Source organism: Lepisosteus oculatus, chromosome 5 (assembly GCF_040954835.1).
Source record: "Lepisosteus oculatus isolate fLepOcu1 chromosome 5, fLepOcu1.hap2, whole genome shotgun sequence".
NCBI classification, from domain to species: Eukaryota; Metazoa; Chordata; class Actinopteri; order Semionotiformes; family Lepisosteidae; genus Lepisosteus; species Lepisosteus oculatus.
The window spans coordinates 56,034,110-56,051,782 of record NC_090700.1 but is presented as its reverse complement, the minus strand read 5'-3'; the positions used below and the strand labels follow the sequence as shown (position 1 = coordinate 56,051,782).

At 47.2% G+C, this 17,673-nt stretch overlaps 1 protein-coding gene and 1 non-coding gene across 3 annotated transcripts in view; one reads left to right on the top strand and one right to left on the bottom strand.

The window, feature by feature from the left end:
- Positions 1–1,067: 1,067 nt before the first annotated feature.
- On the bottom strand, positions 1,068–1,140 carry trnar-acg (transfer RNA arginine (anticodon ACG)). The gene has a single exon. It is a non-coding gene; the product is annotated as a tRNA-Arg (tRNA).
- A 466-nt stretch (positions 1,141–1,606) lies between these two features.
- Positions 1,607–17,673, top strand: part of fanci (FA complementation group I) — a 23,411-nt gene continuing 7,344 nt past the window's right edge. Inside the window, exons 1-27 of one of the 2 annotated variants that reach the window (XM_069190683.1) lie at positions 1,607–1,676; positions 1,860–1,965; positions 3,026–3,098; positions 3,180–3,310; positions 4,057–4,210; positions 4,801–4,858; positions 5,069–5,110; positions 5,436–5,559; positions 6,005–6,090; positions 6,417–6,549; positions 7,140–7,232; positions 7,927–8,063; positions 8,560–8,740; positions 9,021–9,108; positions 9,312–9,442; positions 10,034–10,104; positions 10,362–10,476; positions 10,658–10,780; positions 11,548–11,616; positions 12,008–12,109; positions 12,716–12,901; positions 13,465–13,586; positions 13,912–14,073; positions 15,210–15,389; positions 16,342–16,508; positions 16,841–16,920; positions 17,404–17,520. In XM_069190683.1, the coding sequence (XP_069046784.1) occupies positions 1,882–1,965; positions 3,026–3,098; positions 3,180–3,310; positions 4,057–4,210; positions 4,801–4,858; positions 5,069–5,110; positions 5,436–5,559; positions 6,005–6,090; positions 6,417–6,549; positions 7,140–7,232; positions 7,927–8,063; positions 8,560–8,740; positions 9,021–9,108; positions 9,312–9,442; positions 10,034–10,104; positions 10,362–10,476; positions 10,658–10,780; positions 11,548–11,616; positions 12,008–12,109; positions 12,716–12,901; positions 13,465–13,586; positions 13,912–14,073; positions 15,210–15,389; positions 16,342–16,508; positions 16,841–16,920; positions 17,404–17,520 (3,009 nt within the window). In that variant the 5' untranslated portion in view covers positions 1,607–1,676; positions 1,860–1,881. The remainder of the gene's footprint in view (positions 1,677–1,859; positions 1,966–3,025; positions 3,099–3,179; positions 3,311–4,056; positions 4,211–4,800; positions 4,859–5,068; positions 5,111–5,435; positions 5,560–6,004; positions 6,091–6,416; positions 6,550–7,139; positions 7,233–7,926; positions 8,064–8,559; positions 8,741–9,020; positions 9,109–9,311; positions 9,443–10,033; positions 10,105–10,361; positions 10,477–10,657; positions 10,781–11,547; positions 11,617–12,007; positions 12,110–12,715; positions 12,902–13,464; positions 13,587–13,911; positions 14,074–15,209; positions 15,390–16,341; positions 16,509–16,840; positions 16,921–17,403; positions 17,521–17,673) is intronic. The other variant, XM_069190684.1, reaches the window with a different exon arrangement.

Here is a 17,673-nt window from a genome sequence, read left to right as displayed (position 1 = left end):
AGTCTAAGAAAAACATAACAGTTTAAAAAAATCATTTCGATAATAATTTCACCTAACATCTTAGTTCTAAATAGTGTAGCTAGTTCCGTAATTTAATGATAAGAACAATTATATATATTATTTTGACCACAAACGAAGTCACGAAGTATGACCCGGGACTGAGAGCACTGTTCAAGGGCTCGCCGGGCAAGCGGCACAATCAGGCTGGTAACCACAGGCGATCACACGGGGGTTGTGGTGAATTACTCTGGTTAATAAAATTCGTGGTAAAACATTGAAGCCTTCAGCAGACAGAGCACAGGCACAAATGTAGAGAGAGCAGGAAAGAGCACCAGAGAGAGACACCACCATCACCCTCCTCTTCCTCAGAGCTGGTGCCTTGTTCGGATCAGCCTTGGAGACCAGATTCTGGGGGGCAATCTGAACATTTTTGTGTTTGTGTTATTTATTTTAGGAAAATCGGCACATAGTCAAAACGTTTTCTTGTACTTAGTGATGCACGTTTATAAGGAGTCTTATTCCTGTTTGCTGCTGGGTATCCATGTGGTAGGAAGAGGAAATAGCTGAGATTTAGGGTGTATTATTTTACTAGGGTGCGGGCTTTTCGCGTTTTGTTCAAATGTCAGTGTTTTCAGATTACAAGGGTAGAGTTCCGGGTCTCTATTGTAGTTCTCACGCCTCTAAAACGAATGAACTTGTACATATGCGAAACAGACTAAGTGATGCATGTCGTGTAACGTTGTGTAGCCGTCTTAATAATTGTCAAGAAATATCTGTCTCACCCAAGTCTGACCGATGTATTACTCGTCAATTACCAGAACTGTGCTGGAAAAAATAAAGAACTCAAGTGCCATTTCACGCGTGACTCGGACTGCCCCCTCGCCTCGAAATTTTAAAACAATATCAATTCTGATTCAATTTAAAATACAAGGGACTGAAGCATTTAAAAATTATGTTTTTATACTTTAAAACCTAAACATTTTTAGGGCCGGGGACTAATTGCAATTGAAAGATGAATCAGAAGAGTGAAGGTTTTCCACTTCAAACAAGAAAGCAGGAAAAAGAGACGAGCCAGCCAGGAGTCGAACCTAGAATCTTCTGATCCGTAGTCAGACGCGTTATCCATTGCGCCACTGGCCCGCACGCTTTCCCTCTGGAAATGAGCCTTTATAAAACGAAAATCGTGCACTCCTTCGTAAAACACGCGACACAATAAAATCCTAAATACTAAAATGCATGTTCAGTAAACATTGTTAATTTCGCTCCACTGTATTTCGAAATGCCCGAAATAAAAACGAATTACAAACCTGCGGCATGTTGTGAAAGTAACCTGTGCAATACGTGTATGGCGACAGTAATTTGTTGAGTCTGTGAATATATCATCAAGCTCTTACATGTAGTATGTATTTCTTGATGCATTTCAGTTTGATCAATGTGCAGTCGAAACTGAACAAGAGACGCAAGATATCTAGTGCCGATCACGAGCATGCTTGACACTACAGAACGGGCGCGCCCTCGAGCCTCAGGGCTCGACTGCGCGTGTGCGCGCACGCCCGCTCAGCCCCAGCTGCGTCGCGGCGCAGGGGGCGCGCACGCTGTGTTTGGATTGCCGGACGGCGGGAGTTTGCGGCGCCTGGCTGTCAGACCGGCGAGCGGAGAGTCAGGCTGGAAACACGGTAAGAGAAGGGTACCTTGCACACGCGTGAGCTCAGGGTTATTTACAGCGCAGCTCTGAAGTGTCGACCCCCAAAACCGTTTGATCTGAAGGACCTGAAGGGACACTGCCGGGCCGAGCCGGACCGAGCCGGGCCGACAGTGGGGGTGCTGTCTGTGAATCGGCGCGTCTCTCTTGACTGCAGGCTGTTTGAGCCCGGGTCCGCCATGGAGGAGAGGATCGTGTCGCTGTCCCGGGCCGACTCCGTGCAGGAGCTGCGGCGGTGTCTCCGAGCGGCGGGCGAGGGCGAGGTGAGGCCGGTGCGGCGTTGTTCCTCGGGGGTGTGCTGGGCAGCCCTGACCTGGTTAACCCCGCACTGCTCCTGTCGCACACGACCGATGGGCTCATCCCAGCCCGCTCCTATCAGACAGCTGGCTGATCGGCCGCTGGCAGGGAGCCGCCGGGCTGCCCTTCCCGGGGTCTCCCAGCGGTCTGTTGCACAAGCTGGGTTCAAAATCCCTGGCTGCAGCTGCTAGCCGTGAACCTGCTGGTCTGGGGGCAAAGACACGACAGTTCTTGAAAAGAAGACAACTTTGTCATCCTTGAGCTGTTTGAGAAATGTCTGCGGTGTCCTGCTGTTTCAGAAACTGTTTTGTAAGGAAATGCAGCGCCTTGGATCTCCAGAGGTGTCCATATGTGTAAGCTTTCAGGCGGTTTAGAAAAAGAAATGCCTTTGATAGGTCCTGTTTGCAACTGTAAACTATATTCACTATGAATACAGTCCGCTGTTGGTTACACCTCAGTGAAGAGATGTTTAGCAGGAGGTCATGAAATCTATATGTAATTGTTCTGGGGGTTTCCACCCTTGCTGCTCCTTCCCTGCCAGTTCATCCCTCACTGCCTGGGCTCGAACCCGGGTCTCCGGTGTCACGCAGCAGGGAACTTGCCAGCTGAGCTAAAGGAGAACTCCCTCAGCCCGGGCGGCTGAGATCCCTCTTATACAAGCAGGGGTGCATTTGTTACATATATTAGGCAGTAGACTCATTTACTTTAAGGTTTTGTGTGCACTTTCTTTAAATACTGTTACAACATCATAAGAACATTACATCGGCAAGATCTGGAGGCGGAGCTCGTATTTCAGTGATGTAAAAAAAGCTCATTTCCGCATGTGCCTGAGGGACAGGATCTTTTCCAGGACAGTCCCAGTCATGCTTGTATAAAACACGTACCGTACATCCTGCACACTGGAGCCACTCTTTTAGCAGTATAAAGAAAGGCTCATTAGGACTAACCTGATGCTACATGTCCCATTAGTAGAAGAAATGCTGTTGAGGTGGGCCTGTGCTAATCGCTGGCTCTTCCCTGTTGTAGCTGGCCGAGCTGATCACATGCAGCGCGGTGAAGGGGAGGGACGTGGGGCAGCTGATCAGAGCCATTTTCAGAGGTGAGGCTGGAGATATGTGGCTGCCTGTCGATGTGCAGCAGTACCGCAGCAGCAGGCGTGATGCGGCTTTTCCTGTCCCAGGCTCCCCCACCACGGACAGCGAGGGCGTGAGTCACAGGCTGCTGGTGTACAAGCACTGCATCCAGCTGTGCGAGTCCGGAGACCTGCAGCTGGAGGTGGTGTCTGACATCGTCGGGCTCCTCATGCTGGAGGTACAAGATGCTCCCCACCTTCTGCAGCACTCCCAGTGCCCACCCTGTGGAGAAGAGCTGCCAGCTGGCCTGGGGCTCAGGAGCCTGCTCACTGTCCCTCAAGCAAGCAGGATTGCCATGCAGAAGCAGCACAGTGCAGCAGTCCTCCTGTATGACAGTACAGTACGACCGGTAGATTAAACCAGACACCCATGGCACCTGGAGTAAAGAATTTCCTCCTATTGCCAGCGCTCAGAGCACTGTTGGTATTTTTCAGTAATTATTTTGGGTGTTGCTTCATTACTCTCTCTCTGTCTCCAGTGGATCAGACCCAGACTCTGGCTCTGCTGAGTGCTCTCTCAGTTCAGTTCAGTTCAGTTCAAGGTGCTTTATTAGCATGACCGATGGGTACAATCAGTGTTGCCAAAGCAAATAAAAATAATAAAATTAACATGGAACAAAACAAAAAATAGAAGTAAAATAAAATCTACAGCTCTCTCTCTGTCTCCAGTGAGGCAGACCCAGACTCTGGCTCTGCTGAGTGCTCTCTCTCTGTCTCCAGTGAGGCAGACCCAGACTCTGGCTCTGCTGAGTGCTCTCTCTCTGTCTCCAGTGAGGCAGACCCAGACTCTGGCTCTGCTGAGTGCTCTCTCTCTGTCTCCAGTGAGGCAGACCCAGACTCTGGCTCTGCTGAGTGCTCTCTCTCTGTCTCCAGTGGATCAGACCCAGACTCTGGCTCTGCTGAGTGCTCTCTCTCTGTCTCCCAGACCCACCAGCTGCCTGGGCCCTGCCTGGCTGAGCTGGCCACCCTCTATGTGGAAGCCATCAAGAGCGGTGGCATCAGCAATGGGAAGTCCCTGGAGCTGCTCCCCACTATTCTCACAGCACTGGCAGCCACGGAGACTCTCACGTACGGCAAGGGTAGGAATCTGCAGTGTGACTTCTGGTGCATGTCCTCTGTTCTCCAAGAGATCTTAAAAATCTTGTTTTTTGCCTTTGTCACCCTCCTCTCAGGAAAAGTATTACTTATGCTTCTCCTTTGTGTTTTTACCTGGCATCAGTTTTGTTAGGCATTGTGTGCCAGAGTCCGTGAGAGTGACTTCATACTGACCAGCTTTACTGCTGGTGTCCCATACACCTGAAGAAGGCTCCACGGCTGTAACGTTGTGTTTTCTTTCTTCTCTTTTCAGCATGGAATAAACCTATTACTTGTTCCTTTGCAGCCTACACATGCTGACGAAGCTACCCACCTGAACTACTTTTAATAATTGATGTACTTGATGTAGAAGTATACAGTATTCCTCTCATAGTTCACTCAGTTCAAAACTAATGGTATAGTTATCATATTTCCTTTTATTTTCATATCTCACTTGTTCAAGTGATCAAGAGCCGCAGTGGTTTTGGATCTTCCATTTCCAGTCCTGAGGTTTAGGAGTGCGCTGTGCACTCTGTTGCAGGAATGTGCGATTGAACTGGCTTGTCCTGTAATGGTATTTTGCCCCCATTCCTAGGTGAGCTAAGTGGAGAAGAGTACAAGAAACAGCTGATAAACAGTCTTTGTTCCAGCAGGTTAGTGTATTTTCTAAACATCCGTCTAGCTTCAGCCCTGGTGAGCGTTGTGGCATTTTCCAAATGTCAGCATATAAAACTGCAGGCATGAATCTTAATTATAATTGCCCAGTTTCAGAGTTCAGGTTACTGCTTGTAGCATGTTATTTTTCAATAAATGCCTCATATTTTAGTATGCTACCTTACATCTGATTATTTCTTTACTAACAGGTGGGATCCTCAGAGTGTGATCCACCTTACTTCAATGTTCAGGTACAAGTTACAGACTTACAGTTCCTCACTTCACTTGTCTCATTGTGTTCCTGCGCTGTTTCATGCAGCATGAGTGAGTGAACTTCTTGAGGCTGCTCCTCCGTGCGTGTCCCCCCGGCCTGCTGTGGAGCCGGGCTGCTGCCTGTCACCCAGCTGGGCTGCACGTCAGTCAGTCGCCTCCTGTAGGCGACGTGCTTTGGGATCCTTTGGGATGAAAAGCACCGTGTTGCAAGCAAATCATTTATTACTGTCGTTCTGTTGGCTGTCTCTCAGCCTCTGTGATGGCGATGTGGTTCTCTCCTCGGTCTGCTGTGTGTGTCCTCAGGGATGTGCCCTTGTCAGTGGAGGAGCTGCAGTTTGTGGTGGAGAAGGTCCTGAGGATGTTTTCCAAGTTGGATCTGCAGGAGATCCCTCCTTCGGTTTACCAGCTCCTGCTGCTCACTGCCAAGGTCAGGGGTCAGGGGTTAGGGGTCAGGGTGGGCGCGTGCACACATGCTTACAGACATGAAGCAAACTGCATCCGCATTTGAGTGCCGCTGCAGCAAGGAAAACGGGGGACTTCTTCGATTTGTTACCCTGTGGGGACTTCAGGTTTATTCCCGCTGTAGAAGTGCAGAACCCTCACACTTTGCATGTGAGCCCCAAAACATACAGGAGTGAATCATGTTTCTAACAGCCTCTTCGTCCTGTGGTCTATATAAGCACAAGCTTTATAGACACAAGCATAAGCATCAACACCTCCAGTTCATGTGTCCCTGGCCAAGCTACCAGGTACTGCTGGTGTCTGCTGTTTGGTTGTTGATTTTGTCAGGCCTCTGGATTCCCATCCCAGCCCTTTTAAATTGTAAGTGTGTAGCTGGTGACAAATGTCTTCTTGTCTGTCTTTCCTATTAGGGCTGTAAGAAGCTTGTTCTAGAAGGAGTCATTAATTACTTTAATGAACAGGATCGGCAGCAGAAAGAGGGACAGAAGGACAGCGAGTGAGTTTTTTAAAAAAATGCATTTTGTTAAAACTGGAATCTTGGAATGGTTTAAAAGCTTGATAATTATTATGGTCGGATAGAAAGGAATTTGCTTTGGTCTGTTTTAAAAATAAAAGATGTTATGCCTTCCTGTATTGATTCAGAAGATGTATCTGTGTCATGCTAGTAGGTTTGCCATATTTGCTCCAGGATGGCACAACAATTATCACAGAATTGGATCCTAGGCCAAAGTGCCAGGATTTGTGCTGCGGGTCCGGGGTGGGGCTGAGAGCCAAGCGGGTGTGTTCGTGTCGTGACCGGGGCTCCCCTGCTGTGTCCTGCAGAAGTGTGGGCGTGGATGTGGCACCTGTGCCCCAGGACCAGCTGCGGCACGTGGAGGGGACGGTCATCCTGCACGTGGTCTTTGCTGTCCGGCTGGACCACGACTTGGGCAGGGAGCTCCTCAAAGGCCTCAAGGTGTGTTTCACTCCAGGTGGTGCGATCACGATCAGCGTTTGACCCCCAGCAGGCCCCGCAGTTGGGAGGCTGGGGCGGTTATCTGGGTTCCATGGGAGCTGATGGGTAAATTTAAAAAGGAGTCTGATAAACTCTGCGGTTTTTCCACAGCCGATATGCCAAAACTACAGGATAAATCAAGTGAGAGGTTAGTGATGAACTATTTGCCTGGTTGTAATGTCGGATCGGTTCTTAAGTGATTGTTTTTGGACCTCAGTTGGTGTTAAAGGAAATAATCTGCAGCTCTGCTGTGTTGCAATGTGAAGGGCTGATAGAGTCTGGGTAAAGTGAGACTTGATAACAGAACAGGCACCACGCTAGCACTGGAGTACCTGCCTGCTTGACTTTGTCCATTTACACACGCCCAGATGCTGCTGCTACTGCAGAGAACTACTTTTACCATTTGGGGCCGAGTGTATGTTGGTTCGCTAGACAATCCATGTGTTTTGGAGTTACATTCTTGTTATGGCTGGAATCTTATTTTGGGTCAGAAACCTGTGGGTGGGTTTTGCAGACTAGTATGACCTGAATCTCTGTTATGTCCCTGGCAGGCGGGCCAGCAGGGGGAGGTGGGACAGGCGCTGTGTCCGTTCAGCGTTGCCCTGCTGCTGTCTGTGGCCAGGATCCAGCGTTACGAGGAACAGGTCAGGACTGCCTCTTCTCCAGCCCAGGGAAACTTCACTCTTGTCCTGTAGACTTAGTCTCTTCTAGATTCCATTCTCACGTGTTTCCAGTAATGTTAATTGACTGTTGGCTTTATTGGTGAAGGATTAACGTGCTCTAACATGAATACATGAGTATTCAGTCTTAGAAATTATGGAAACAGGACAAGCTTACATGCTTATAACAAAGAAAATCTCATCTTGTGTAAAAATTAAAAGCACCGTAATTCAGTTATGTGTTAATAAGCTCGTCAGGCACTGGCAACACCCGTGTAGGGGAGTTTACTGCCCATTCCCCTGCCTGGCACCTCTACTGCCAAGTGCAGCAGGTTTGCTTCCAGCCATTCGTCTGGCACTGGCTGAAGCATTGAAGTTGCTCTGTAATCTGTAACGCGGTGCTGTTCGTTAGGTAAGGAACTTATTTCCGAACTCTTGTGTGATGTTTCAAGGGCACGCGTATATAGATGTACATGTTCAGATGAAGAGGCTTTTATTTTGCTCGTCAGTGTAGAATTAACATCTTCTCGTTCCTTTACGTGCCACAGTATACCTTTGAATGTCACTTGTGGGGGGGTGTGCTACTGTACCTGTCCCTCCCCAAACCTCACTCCTGCTCGTCGTGCGCTGGAGCACCCAGCTGCAGCTCAGTCTCTCATGGGCTCCCTGTGTGACACAGGCCTTCGAGCTGCTCAAGGCTGCCATAGTGAAGAGCTTCCGGGACTCTCAGGTGCAGCAGGGCTCCCGGTTTGCACAGGACCTGCTGCCCCCGCGCTGCTGCGTCTCCCAGATGCTCCTGGATACTGTCAGGAACAGGTCAGAGGGCGTTCACATGGTAGACGCTGATTCGTTTGTTTTCTAGTTTACCCAGACATTGAAATTCAGTGAGGTTTCACCTTTAATCTTCTACACTGCATTACACTAGAGGCACATGTTGATTATTTTAATCAACTACTAGAGGCCACTAGAGGCACATGTTGATTATTTTAATGCTGTTCATTGATTAGGGTGTTTTTCAGATTGCTTCTAGTTTCAGATTTCAGTTTTATTGGATCAGCTCTGTTTTAGGGTCTTTTCAAGGGGAATGGTTAACATTCAGTTCATGTGCCACTAGAGGTCAGTAACTCCAGTCCTTGCTGTTTTACCCCAACAGTCTGTGTGGTGCTGTGTTCTGGGGGTTAAACTCAGGACTTTGTGAAAGATGCACTCTGAGAGAATGGGTTTGTTTTTAACCTTCGGGATGTGACAGTTTTGATCTCATGGCCCATAAAAGGCACACGATGAGCTGAGCTGGTGCCTCTTGCTGTTGCAGTGTGTTCGGCTGGGACCATGTCACACAGGGGCTGGTGCAGCTGGGCTTCATTCTGATGGACTCCTTCGGCCTCAAGCCTGGGCCAGGGGGGAAGTCGGCCGAGTGGCAGCATGCCCTCCCCAAGACCCCCCCTCAGCAGGCCAGCCAGCTGGGGGGGCAGATCCTCCTGGAGAGCTTCAAGGTAACTGGAGAGTGAGCTGCCACTTTCCAGCACCCACTCTGCCCGTGAAGACGAATTACAGCGCAGTTCATTTCATTAAATCATCAGTTCTAATCAGTTATGTTTTAAAATTAGCTTTATTGAGGTTTTACACACAAAAGGTATGATAACTGATGCCAAGGAAGATTCATTGATGTTTTTCTAAAGGTGACTTGGTCAATTGCAACACCTGAGTATCAAAAAATAATTGAAGGGTATCAAAAGAGGAGGAAGAATGCTGTGTTTTGCGATTTGCTTTCAGATGCATGAGCCCATCAGAAGTGAGATTCTGGAGCAGGTCCTGAACAGGGTGATCACAAAGACAGCCTCATCTGTTGCTCATTTTATAGGTACAGAACACCGCTTGATGCCAATATGGTATGGTCACCACGTTAACTGAACATTGTGAAGCTCCAACTGCATTACTCTGCAGAAAGCACAAATCATTTCATAGGATTTTTGTTTTTCTGTTTAAACAATCACATTTTTATCTATTAAACTTCCTTACGTGCCTGTTACAAGTTTCTCAAGAGAAATGCTTTTTGTATTGCAGATTTGTTTTCGGACATCGTGGTCTCCGCACCCATGATTCTCCTCGAGTCTTCCTCCAAAGTTATGGAAACCTTTGATCACCTGTCCTTCCTGCCTCTCAGCACAGTGCAGGGGCTGCTCAGAGCCGTGCAGGTACAGCGTGTGCTTGTCTCCTTGTCTCTTGTGCAGTGTGCCCTCGGGATAAAGCAGACAACGCTGATGAACAACTGCAGTTGTAGTCTTGAGAAAAGTGCTTCACCCCAATTTTGTTCCAGTAAAATGTTCAGCTGTTTAAACGGGTTCAAATATAAAAGCATCAGCCAAATAAATTAGTTACAAGCATTATTAACTATTTACAGTAATGCTTTTTCTTCTGCTAAATAGTGTAAGCCAGCAAGAGTGTCACTGCTGTGAAGCAGGCATGCAAATGAAATATATCCAGAAAATTCAAGTGGTTGGTTTTTCTGGATATATTTCGTTCAGAAAAACCAACCACTTGCAAAACATCATTTATTCATTTCAATACAGATAGAGCTTCAAGTCCAGGAGGAGCAAGTTCATAATAGTTTCAGCTTGACAGCCTTAGGATAGTCAGAGGCAGTATTACTACACTTAATAAAGAAGCGTGTGTTACTTTTGGAACGTGAAAACCGGTGATTTCTTTTTTCTGTGTGTAAATCCTTTAGTTGAAGATGTGTGATCTGTATCCAGAGTGAGATGTTCAATATTGCTGTTTCCCCTCAGCCCTTACTGAAGGTCAGCATGACCATGAGAGATTCGCTCATTTTAGTGCTCCGGAAGGCTATGTTTTCCAGGTATTTCCTTTTGAACAACACTTCTATTTACATTCTCTTCTCTATATTTTATCTCTTTAGCAATCTGAAATTGAATAATTAAAAATACGTTTTTTTTGTTAATCTTTTTTTAACTCTGACTTGATTTGTTTCCATACCTGTGCTCTGTATCCCTACACACCTAACCCTTTTCAGGCCTTTCAGGACCAAAGGAAGCAGACAAAGCTGTGCGGGAGCCCATTACGAGATGTGAATTGTTGCTCTCTGTCTCTCTGCAGCCAGCTGGAAGCTCGCAAGTCTGCTGTGGCTGGTTTCCTCCTGCTGCTGAAGAACTTCAAGGTGCTAGGCAGCCTGGCGTCCAGCCAGGCCAGTCAGACGATATCAGCCAGCCAGGTGACACACCGAACAGCGGGCTGTTAGCCACTTGTGGCTTGAGGTTTCCAGTGCTCGAACTGGGCATCGCCACAGTCCCGTGCAGGCCGTGACTTTGAGAGTGCTGTTTATACAGCACGCCAGCCTGCCAGGTGTTGTCTCCACAAGGTTTGAGGTAACGTGTTTCTGTCCCTCCATGCAGGTCCAGGTGGATGTTCATTCGCGGTACAACGCGGCCGCCAACGAGGCCTTCTGCCTGGAGATCCTGGGCAGCCTGCGGCGCTGCCTGAGCCAGCAGGCCGACGTGCGGCTCCTGCTCTATGAGGTGGGCGCTCCCGGTGCCCGACGACGGGAGGCCAGTCAGAGGAAAGCTCTGAAGGGCAGCTCTGGCAAGGGCGTGTGCTCCTGCCAGTATTCACCAGGACAGGCTGCATCTGAAACACCTCCTGCTCCTTCTTTTAGGGACATTCCATAGCTTCAAACTGGTCTTTGGATGATTCAGTTTCCCAGTTCAAAGCACTGGAAATTTGCTGATTAATAAACAAGAAAAAACCTTTTTTTTTAATGAACATATGAGCTTCTGTGTGTTTTTCTTGATCAGTCCCTTAAGCGCAGTTTACTGGTGAAGATGTCGATTCTATTTAACTTGTTTCAGTTCTGCCGTTAACTAGACTTTAAATTTTTTTAAATGAGATATTCGAATAATGTTCTTTTCAGCAGAGTGGAGATGTGTTTATGTGATTACCCTAAAACAAATATGTTTTGCTAAATTCTGATTTAGTGAAGACTGCTTATTGCCTTTGAATGGGAGGTGTACTGCTGTCTAATAGATATCAAAACATGCAACAGTACCTATAAAAGAAATAGAAAAGATAAGAGGTGTGGGGAGAGGAGCAATTCTGACTTGTATAGACAAGATCCGCTGTTATTGAATGCTGACACTCTTTCACTTGCTTTGTTTTATAGATTTAGATTGGGTTTAGGGTTTAATGTCTCTGCTCTGTGGCGTTCTGCTTCAGGAGACGCTGCTTGCTCATGGAGTAAAGTTGTCCTCTCACCTTGTTTGTTTTTATTTTCCTGTCTTGATGTCAGGGGTTCCACGGTGTGTTGCGGAGGAACTCTCAGCTGGCCAGCTCTGTCTTGCAGACTCTTCTCTCACAGGTTAGTGACACGAGCAGCATCCCAGAGGGCTTGTCCTTTCATCGTGCTGCTCTTTGTTGTCGTTAACACTGCTGGCTTTATCTTTGAACACAGAGCAACTCATCAGTAAATGTTGGTCGTTTTTCTTTGTGAAATAAAATGAAGCGAGTTTGCTTAACTCTCCATGAACTTGTACAGCTGCATTAAAACTGTACACCTGAACCTGGCTGTACGATGGTGAATTCCAGTGTATAGGGCATTATCTCTGATTCTCAGAGCTGGTCCACAGCTAGTCACATCTGTGACAGTGGAACAGAACTGAATCCAAGATGCCGGTACCAGCAGTTAGGTCTGTGCTTTTAGCTGAGCCGTCTGCGTGTTTGTGTGACTCCTGCACTTCGTGTCTGAGCAGCTGAAGCGGTATTACGAGCCTGAACAGGATCTGCTGCCCCCACTGAAGCTGGAAGGATGCATCACTGCCCAGGGAGACCAGATCTTCCTGCAGGAGCCGCTGGTACAGGACACTCACTTTCCCCTGAGTGCCGCGTACTTCTGCACGTCTGAACAGCTGACACTGCTGCCCTCTTCCCATAGTGCAGTGGAGGAGGCCTCTGTACATTTAGGCTCATGTGCCTCAGGCTGTGCACAGAATCTGCACAGACCGGACCTGCCTGCTTCTCCTGCAACACAAAGCTGGATGAGATACAGACCTTCAGTCCATCTGTCTCAATACCAAATTGTTACACAATAAATTGTTGCTTTTACAGTAGTGAATAACATAAAGAATCACTGTTTACAGCATGTTTTTTTTTAAATGGCATCCTATTTGAAATCAAAAACATGGATAACTAAATTCTGTGAAATGTAAGTAATTATAGCCATCCATTTGGTGTTTTGTAGTCAAGGCCAAAGTGAAGCCAGACAAGGACTTTTTCCCCCCTCTGCTGACCATATTCTTGTGTTATATCTTAAAATGAACAAAATAAAATGCAAAACAATTTTCAAACTCCTGAAGGAGATATAAGTGCTGTTTGAATATTGGAATAATAACGATGCCGCTGTTGATGCAGTCTGCTCAGGAGTGATGGGAATGCTCTCGATCTCTTCCCCCCAACCTCAGGCCCACCTGCTCAGCTGCACTGTGCACTGCCTCCAGTGGTACCAGGACCTCCAGCACCGCAGGCAGCCCGCCGTGGAGGAGGAGGATGAAGATGAGGAAGAAGGGGGATTGAAGGAGGATCTGGAGGCAGTTCTGGAGTCCATCACCCGTCGCATGATCAAGAGCGAGCTGGAAGATTTCGAACTGGTCAGCATGCTCTTCAAATGTTCAAAATATTAAGCATCAAATGAAACCTCAGTCATACCTGCGATACATTTATAAATAAGCATATTAGGAAAATGAGGATTTTTACAGCAGATGCACTGACATGTTATTGACCTGTCATGGCAAAGCTAAATTTACAGTGTTATGCTGCTTAACATTTGTCAGTGTTGATCAACAGAGTGTCAGCTGCGCAGGTCACAGGCTAGTTGTGTGTGCAGCCAACTCTGGAAACAGTACAAGTGATACATCTGCAAACCATGCTTTGCAGGTGCTTTGTGGGGTTCATTTCCCATTCGTCTTGTAGGGTCTGGTCAAGTGTGTGCTTGTTTACTAGTCTTTTCATTCTGCAAAGATGGAGCAGGAAGCTGCGTCGATCTGAGTGAGCTGTTGTGACTGCTGATCTCTGAAACCATTGACAAGACTGTGTTTGGCTGTAACAGATTTCTAGGTTTACCAAAAATAAAATCACCTGATCGTTTTTTTTTTTCATATGCTGGTTTCTCTGTGTAGTAGAATTGCTCAGCGTGTGTTCGCTTGTCTTTTAGGATAAGTCCGCAGATTTTTCCCTTTCCTCAAGTGTGGGTGTGAAGAATAACATCTATGCTGTTCTGGTGATGGGAGCCTATGAGGTTCTCATGGAGTATAACTTCATGTCGGCCAACTACAGGTGATGTGATTAAAAAGATTCTGTAAATGAAGTGCTGTATCTTTTCCACGGATTCTGTCTGATGCATACAGCATGTGTGAAGAATCGCGAGGACTGTTAGTGTTTGTAACGCTGGATCGTTCTTGCTTGGGACTCTTTTTATAGGTGCCCACTGGGATTTTAAGCTGTAATTAGTCATCACCCACCTTCTTTCATATTTCTAAGGTGGCAGCGTTTTAGTAGTTATAGAGGTTGAAGTTGAAGGGTTTGCTTCTGAAGGGGCTGAAAGAGCGAGGGGGCAGACAGCGCAGCTGTGGGTGACGGCTCTTTCTGGTGTCCTGTGCAGTAAGAGCCGCTTCGAGGACGTTCTTGAGCTCTTTAACCGCTACCACAAGCTGTCGGAGATCCTGAGGGAGAAATCCGGGAAGGGCAAGTCTCCTTCCAGCAAAACCGCGCGCAGCCTGCTGTCGATCGGCTTTGTGTCAACGCTCCTGACTGCTCTCTTCAGGTGAGCACTCCCGGGCTGTTCCACCCTGCTGTGCTCTTGGCCAGGGGTTCATCGGGACCGTCTGTGCTTCTGTGCTGGTCCTGGTCAGGCGACTGCAGCTTAACGGTGTATGGTAACTCAGGTTAGATTGATCCTGTGAGGGAAATTGTAGTGCAATAGCAGCTTAGCATAGTCAACACAGCACAGTGTAACAAAATGATACAATAATACAACAATACAATACATACACTAGTAAAAAGTAAAAAATGGATTATACAGAGTTGCTCACAGTACAAAATATACAAAAACAGATCCGAAAGTACAGTAGACAAAAAGGTGTAAATAAATATATTGCACAAAAAACATTTGTAAACAGGAACAAAAATGGATGTAAGCAGAGAGTTTTATGTTTAGTTCAAAAACAGGTCAATGTTGCCCCTGCCCAGACACACAGTGGATGATTTGTACAGTCTTATGGCAGAAGGCTCCCTGTCGCACCGTGGCTCGATCAGCCTGTAGCTGAACGTGCTCTTCATTCTCGCAAGCATGTCATAGAGGGGATGGGAGACGTTGTCCATGATGGCCTCTAGTTTGGACACCATGAGGTATAAAAATGCTTGAGGTATAAAAATGTACAGAAATTGGAACAGATTTGACTTAGATGATTAACTTTACTATGGTCCTTCATAAAAACAAATATACTTTTTTATTTTCTGTGGTTTACATTTCATTCTCACCACAATACCTAGAACTAACTAGTAAATTTGCAGGAGTGTTAGAGGGTTCGGTTGATGACCTTACAGTGCACCAGGACAGTGGCCTGGCTGTGTCTCATTCGAATATTGTTACTGGGCTTTTCCCTTGGGGGTGTTCAAGGTATTGAGGCATCAGATTCATGGTGACCAATTGAGAGAGGTTCATCTGTCTCAGAACGGGCCCTCTCATACCACATCTTTCTGTTGAAGCAACGTTAGGCCTGTGTTGTGATATTGTGTTCTGCATAAATTTACAAACTACTGCATATTGGGGATAATACAGAATGCCTTTTGGTGGGTTCTTGGGTTTTTGGAGGTTAGACCAGCTCTTCAGCCCGTGTCCTGCTGTGTTGTGTGGTCTCTGGAGAAGAGAGTGACCGCTGCTGTGTTTATCTCGGGCAGGGACAGCACGCAGAGCCGCGAGGAGAGCCTGGCTGTGCTGCGATCCAGCACGGAGTTCCTGCGCTATTCTGTCAGTGTGGCCCTCCAGAAGATCCAGCAGCTGGAAGAGACTGGACAGATGGACGGGCCTGAGGGGCAGAACGCAGACAGGATCTTCCGCTATCTCTGCGACATCACCAGGTCAACCAGGTTCATCGTCATGGGCAGACTATCGGAGTGCTTTCAAGTCCCATCATCTTCAAACCCAGTTTAGTGATCCAAGCAAATAAATATCTATTAGTTATAAGTAGCACTTCAAGGAGTCCTGGTACAGGGTAACGAATCCACAGTTAACACCATTCAGACGTACTGTATATGTTAAAGACAGCAAAACCTAATATTTAAAGGGGCAATGTGATTTGTTGGTCAATGGGCAATGTGTTGTTTTCTGGGGATTCCTTGGGCCGTGCCTTTGAACACCCAGGAGTCCAGAGTTGTAGTTTAGACCCATTGTTCAAGAAGATGATAGAGTAAATGAAAAAATAACCTTTACTGATGCCCTGTTTCTGATGACTGCTTTCATGGCTGGTACACGTTGTTGTCTCTCCTGCTGTCATGTGGGGTATTGCTGGGCCAGTTTCCTGTATCGCTGGTTCCCACATCTGTTCCATTGCAGCTAATGGACCCTGTCCCTGGAGCACAGTGCCCGTGCTTGTACAGGCAGAATAGACCGGGCATCTCCCCAGCCTTGGAAATGCACCGTTATCACTGCAGATTTTCACTTCCAAAGCTGACCTCTTTTCTTGTCATGCTTTACACCCTAATCTTCAGTATCAAATATCCTTCACACCCCTTTTCGAGGTGTAAGCGTGCTTCAGGGCTGAGTTGTGTCCGTGAGGCTGCTTTCTGTCTGATGAGGTGTGTAGAGGAGTGTCTCCACAGCAGTTGTAAGTGACATCAGACACATGGCAGCTTCCTTGATCCAGCCCTGGAAAATCCTTGGCAGTGTGTTAATAATGAAAATAACACATTTCTAAGTAGCTACAGGAATGCTTGCTAACCTTGTTTTCCCCAGTCCTCATGTTGTGTTGAGATGAGAAGTGAGCTTTCCGCTGGGTTGACAGCAGCCCCTGACTCTGCTCTCTTGGCCCAGGGTCCTGCTGTGGAGGTACACGTCTATCCCATCTGCAGTGGAGGACTCTGGGAAGAAAGAGAAGGGAAAGACGATTTCCATGCTGTGTCTGGAAGGGCTGCTGAAGATCTTCAACACAGTCCAGCACCACTACCACAGCAGAGTCTCGCAGTTCCTGTGTGCAGCAGGTGAGAGCCCGTAGGAGGAGCTGGTGTATTCAGTGTCTTGTCGTTTCCCCTCACAGAAAGTGTTCTTGCCTGTCTCTTAGTTCTCTCTTTTCTTGTACATCAAAACTTTCATAAGGTTTTATCTTACATATTTCTGGAGTGCATCTGAGTATGAGTCTGACCTCCTGTTCTCTGTGGATTGAATTTAACTGCTTCCCCTGCACCTCCAGGGTGTCTCTAGGACGTGCGGTGTGTGTTGTGTTCCTCCGCAGTCTGCTAGAGCGGATCTTGCAGTTAATGCCTATGCAAAGGAGAGAAAGTTTGCTGTGTCACGTGCGTTTCTTGAATTGTAGATGTCTCAGAGGAGGTGGACAGTAAGACGGAGAACGCCAGTGTGACAGAGAAAACAGCCTTCTACATCCGCCAGTTTCAGGTGCGCAGCCGCGACTGAGCAAATTCAGAGCAAATTTATACTCCATTGCTTCTGTTCGCATGTCTATGATCTAACTTCTAGATTCGAAAGTAGTGGAAAATTGAAATATGCATTAATATGTTTTATGCAAGTTATTTAAAACAGAGGTAAAATGGTACAGTATCATACACAGAAACCTTTTCTATGAAGTCTTTTTTTGTTTTGTTTTCATCACATTAAATCAACTCAAGTCCTGCAGCATTGTCATCATTCTGTTCAGAGTCAGTTCATCGTCACAACCAAACCTCTTAAGGTTTTTTGCATGCTTTCACTCAAGACCATACCTGGGCAGCAGCTCTGACAGATTGATCTTGGAATGGCATTATACAATCGAAGAGTCGATTAAGAAAGGGAATGAAGCACTTAGCCACTTACAGCAGCTGACCTGGGTTGTGAAAGGGAGTGTGAGGAGACTGATGCCCTCCTGTGTTTGCTGCTCTTCAGAGGTCCCTCGTGACCCAGCTGAGCGGCGGCGAGGACGATTTCAACAGCAGGGAGGCCCAGCTCCTCGTGAACATCCTGTCGGTGCTGTCCAGGCAGCTGGAGCCGTCCTCCCCACAGGTGCAGCACAGGGTCGGCCGGCCGGACACGCCGGACTCCCCTCGTCACATTCCGACATTTTCACACCTCTCCCACAGCCGCCGCGGTGCCGGGCTGGCATTACCTGCTGTCTTCTTTCTGCTCATTCTGCGTGTACAGTTCATTTTTTTTTTG